Below are 5,489 nucleotides of genomic sequence, written 5' to 3'. Positions count from 1 at the left end.
CTTTGACCTAAAGAGTTTGATTTTTTTTGGCATGGATCCGATTGGATAACTGATCCATCAATTTTGTCGAGCTTAGACTCTCGACTAATTGTTTGTGGTCTCCATCGTGACTGACCCATCAATTTCGTCGAGCTTTGACTATCGGCTAAATTGTGTGTGGTCTTCGTCACAATGGGGAAGCAACCAATCAATGACGAGCAGTGTTTTCATTGGATTGAGACAAGAGATAAATCATAAATCACAGAAAAGTCTAAGAGAAAAGACATGGCCGACGTGTTGCTTATGTCAGACATACGAATAGCTTATTTTTAAGTGCTGTGAGCTCTACAGCTCTATCCAGCTCTCAAGAAGCACATCACCTCCTTTCTTTCCCACCAGTTCACCTCTCCCTCTCTCTCAGATTGATCATTGAAAGTGATTTATACAGCTCAAGAACGTAAAAGTTGTAATGGATAGCCAAGAGTACACGAAGGATGGATCAGTTGATCTCCATGGCCGCCCTGTTCTCGCATCTCAAACTGGGAGATGGAGAGCTTGCGCCTTCCTAGTAGGTAAACTCGACCACACTTTTGCTTCATTATTCACGACTTTGTGATATGTGTGAGAGAAAGAGAGAGAGAGAGAGAGAGAGTTGTAATTATGGAAGTTCCTTGTCGAGATTCAGAGAGAGAGAGAGAGAGAGTTGTAACCATGGAAATCCTTGTGGAGACTGAGAGAGAGAGAGAGAGAGAGAGAGTAGTCACCACGGAAGTTCCTTGTTGAGACTCACAGTGAGAGAGAGAGAGAGAGAGTATATGATTTGACATGAACATTTCTTATGTGAAACCACTGATGCAGGGTACGAAGCATTTGAAAGGATGGCCTTCTACGGAGTGGCCTCAAACCTGGTGGTGTACTTGACGACACAGCTGCATGAAGACACAGTCTCCTCAGTGAGGAACGTCAACAACTGGTCCGGCTCCGTCTGGCTCACGCCCATCCTCGGAGCTTACATCGCCGACGCCTACTTCGGCCGCTTCTGGACCTTCACGGTCTCCTCCCTCGTCTATGTACTTGTAAGAGCTGACATGATCCCTAGCTTTTTCCTGCAGGAATCCATCATCATTTTCAACATGCATTTCCACAGTTTTCTCTCTCATCTATGAACTCCTAAGAGCCGATAAGATCCCAAGCCTTTTGATCTAAATGAATTCAGCATTGTTTTCTCTCCATCTATCTACTGCTAAGAGCCGATAAGATCCGTAGCTTTTCCTAGATGAATACAGCATTGTTTTCGACATGAATTTCCACAGTTTCCTCTTTCATCTATGTGCTGAGTAAGAGCTGATCAGAAGTTCCCAGCTTTTCTTACATGAGTTCAGCATTGTTTTCGGCATGAACTTCACTGTTTCTTCTTTCTCATCTCTGTACTGGCAAGAGCTGATGAGTACGAGCATTAGCTTTGGTGAGGTTGGGTTGCCATTAGGAGGAAGCATTTAGTTGCTTTCCGGGGTGTGGCGGATGAGCCAACCATTGGAAGGTGATTGGGGTGGTGGGGGCTCGTCTATTATTTCTCTTTCCCTAAAGTAGGCATTGCCCACTTTGCGTTTGTTTCACGTGATCGATCGAACTCGACATTCCTCATCTCCACTCAGCACGAGATGATGGAACTGATTGGTGGTGCTATTCCAAGATTTTATAGTCAATCATTTACCTTTTTTTGTTTTTCTCTCTTCCCCCATCCCCTCCCCCTCCCCCTCTCCCACCCCCACCCCCACCCCCACCCCAACCACACCGACACCCCCCCCCCCCCCCCCCCCCCCACCTCCCCGCTTTTTCTTTTCTCTCTTTCTTTTTCTAATCCATAAGATATTGTACAAGTCGAGTTACAGCATTTTTACTACTATATTATAGTTTTTAATAATAAAAAAATTATAATGTAATACAAAAATATTGTATTACAGTGTTTTCATATTATAGTGTTCAACTTTATAATGCTATAAAAATATTATTCTAAAATATAACATAATATTTTTTCCTATATTATAATAATTTAGTAATATTACATAAATTTAAAAAATATTATAATCGGACCGATTTACCATATGGACCCGGAATGAAAAAGGGAAAGGTGACAAAGTTATCTTAGTATTAGATAAAAGGGCTAAGGTTCATTTTAGCTCTTATGGTTTTGGTTATGGACCACTTAAGTCCTTATGATTTACTCATGTCTAAAATAATCCCTATATTTTTAAAAATATAACATATAAATCCCTCATATTAAGTTTGAGTTAATAGACATTAGAGTTTGCTTACGTGGCATGCTGACTCATAATAAATTATTTATATAATGCCATGTGTAATTTAAGTTTTTAAAAAATAATATATTTTAGTCCATATGGTTTTGGTCATGGACCACTTAAGCCCTTATGATTTTGTTTGTGTCTAAAATGACCAATATATTTTAAAAAACGTAGCAGATAAGCCCCTCCCATTAAGTCTGAGTTGACAAATGCTAGAATCTACTTACGTGGCATGCTGACTCATAATAAATTATTAATATAATGATACTTATAATTTAAGTTTAAAAAATGTATATCTTGTCGAGTAAGAGGAAGCGATGGAGGCCGTAGCGACGGTTGAAGGCGGAGAGGCAAAGGTAAGAGAGGCCGGAAGTAGAGGTGAGGGAGAGCTAGACCACCATGTCATAGGTACGACCGGTGGGCGTGCAAGAAAGAACGAAGTGGGAGGCAGTGGGGAAGAAGATGCCCAAGAGGAGAAAGAGGGACCAGGAGACTATTGCATGCCTAGTGTCGGACTGGTCGACACACATCCATTTGAGGTAGGGCCGGAAGCTCTTGAGTTTATCGTCAGCATAAGAGAGGCTGCGTGTATACGATATCTTGCTAAGCAATAGCGGCTCGGTGCTGCTACTAGTGGTCACTTTCACAATGACGCCTCTCCCTACCATTGATGGTGGCCTCAATTTTTTTAATTTAAATTACACGTGTTATTATATTAATAGTTTATTGTGAGTCAGCATAATACGTAAGCAGACTTTAATATTTGTTAACTCAGACTAGGGCTTATATGCTATGTTTTTGAAAATATAATGGTTGTTTTAGACATAAGCAAAACTATAGGGGATTATGTGCTCCATGACCAAAATCACAAGGGTTAAAATGGATCACTTTTTTAAACTTAAATTACATGTGTCATTGTATTAATAGTTTATTATGAGTCAGCATGTCACGTAAGTAGACTCTAATGTCTGTTAACTCAGACTTGATGGGAGAGGCTTATATGTCACGTTTTTTAAAATATAGGGGTTATCTTAGACACGAGTAAACCATGAAAGCTTAAGTGGTCAATGACCAAAACTACAAGGGCTAAAATAAACCTTAACCTTAGATTAATAAAAAATATATCATTTGAAAATTTTGAAAAAGGAGAGTGTTAGGATCAAGAGCACTAAGAGGGGGGGGGGGTGAATTAGTGCAGCGGAAAACCTTTTGCGATTAAAATCGAAAACTGCTTTCGTTCGATAGAAGTGATTTTGGTAAGAAAGCCGATTCGTAAATCACTTCAACTTTTGACTAGGAGAGATGCAGCAAAGATATGAACGCAGTTTGCAGTTATGATGGAAATCAGAATATAAGCGCAAACTGAAATACGACGTTCGTACGATAAAAACGATTTCGGTATAAAAGTTGATTCGTAAACCACTTTAACTTAAGATAAGGCGAGATGCAGTTAAAGCAAAGATATAAAGTCAGTTTGCAGTTATAATGGAAATCAGAACGTAAGCGCAAACTGAAATACGACGTTCATACGATAAAACTGATTTGCGTCTTAAACCTCGATTCGGAAAAGCACTGAACTTTGAAACACGTTCGTAAAAGCACAGAAGGCAGTAAGCTATTGAGGAGGTTTGCATTAAAGATAAGATGCTCAAAGTAAATGCAAACCGAGATTTAGAGTGGTTCGGTCAATCTTGACCTACTCCACTTTTGGCTTCCTCCACCGACGAGGTCACCGACGTCAACTAGAGGCCTTCCTTCAATAGGCGAAGGCCAACCACCCTTTTACAGTTTCACTCCTTTTGACAGGCTTAGGAGACAACCCTTACAGAATTTTCTCTCCTCTCTTTACAACTCAGAACTCGGAAGAACAGAGGGAGAAGAACTTTTGGCCTTTACAATAATTTTGAGCTCTAAGAATCACATAAAAGGATCAAGATTTCGGTGTAAGTTCATACCCTTCAGTGCTGAATGGGTGGGTATTTATAGGCCCCAACCCAGTTCAAATTTGGAGCTCAAAATTGTCAATTCCCGGAATTCTGGGATCAGGCGGTTGCACCTCCTGACTGGAGTGGTTGCACCGCCTGGCAGAGCTCGAAGACTGAGCCTCTGGACAGTGCTACCTCCTATCAGGGGCGGTTGCACCTCCTGACAGAGCTCGAAGACCGAGCTCAGGCGGTTGCACCTCCTGATTGAGGCGGTTGCACCGCCTGGCAGAGCTCGAAGACTGAGCTCAGGCGGTGCCACCTCCTGTCAGGGGAGGTTGCACCGCCCAGTCTCGCTCGAAGACTGAGCCCCAGGCGGTGCCACCACCTGGCTGGAGTAGTTGCACCTCCCAGTCTCGCTTGGAGACTGAGCCCAGGCGGTGCAACCTCCTGTCTTGGGCGGTTCAACCGCCTGGCAGAAATCAGGGTCCGAATGGGTTGATCCATTCGGCCCAATTTAGGTTTTTCAAGGGCCCAATTGCCCCAAGATTAAGTTAATGGGATCACCTCCCATTTCCAACTTAATCAATATGCTAACTATGATTTTTCCTAAGACATTTACTGCAACTTGCTCCGGTGCGTCAATCGCTTTTTCCGGCGAGCTTCCGGCGAACTTTCGTCGATCATCCGATGAACCCTCGGTGATGCTCCTGCGGACTTCCCGCAAACTCCTGGACTTGCGACGATTCACTTGGTGAGTTCCGACGAGCTTCTTTGGCAAGCTTATGGACTTCTCGGATTTGTTCCCGCAGAACCTCCGACGACTGTCCGAACTTCCGTCGAACTCTCGAACTCCCAACGTAATCATTGTCTTGACTCCGGCGTAACTCCTACTGCATGTCTCACTTTCATCGTAGTTAATCCTGCATACTTATCTCAATATATAGATTAGATAACAAATGACAATTGACTTTATCATCAAAATCCGAGATTCAACATAGAGTACTTTTGGAAAAAAAAAATCCAAAATGAGACTTTTCTTATATAGATCAATCAATAAAGGTCAATGCAAATAGTAGAAGCTTTCTTATTATTTTATATAAAATTTATTTTATCAAGCATTTATCTTTTCTGTAAATTAAAAAAAATTATTTTATAAAATAATTTTTAAAAATTTTGTAGATTTTTTTTTTGCTTTAATTGATTCAAAAGTAAAAGCAAGAAATACGACGCTTAAAAAATTATCAAAACATTTTTGTAAAGATGATATTACTATAAACTATAT

The 5,489-nt window shown here is 41.2% G+C and overlaps 1 protein-coding gene across 1 annotated transcript in view; it reads left to right on the top strand.

Moving 5' to 3' along the window:
- Positions 1 to 350: 350 nt before the first annotated feature.
- Positions 351 to 5,489, top strand: part of LOC103973957 (protein NRT1/ PTR FAMILY 5.1-like) — a 10,128-nt gene continuing 4,989 nt past the window's right edge. The window contains exons 1-2 of the mRNA XM_065167622.1: positions 351 to 551; positions 838 to 1,055. Coding sequence (XP_065023694.1) covers positions 449 to 551; positions 838 to 1,055 — 321 coding nt within the window. The 5' untranslated portion in view covers positions 351 to 448. The remainder of the gene's footprint in view (positions 552 to 837; positions 1,056 to 5,489) is intronic.

The sequence above is a fragment of the Musa acuminata genome, chromosome BXJ3-9, assembly GCF_036884655.1.
Source record: "Musa acuminata AAA Group cultivar baxijiao chromosome BXJ3-9, Cavendish_Baxijiao_AAA, whole genome shotgun sequence".
NCBI classification, from domain to species: domain Eukaryota; kingdom Viridiplantae; phylum Streptophyta; class Magnoliopsida; order Zingiberales; family Musaceae; genus Musa; species Musa acuminata.
This window is presented reverse-complemented; position numbering and strand designations above follow the sequence as displayed.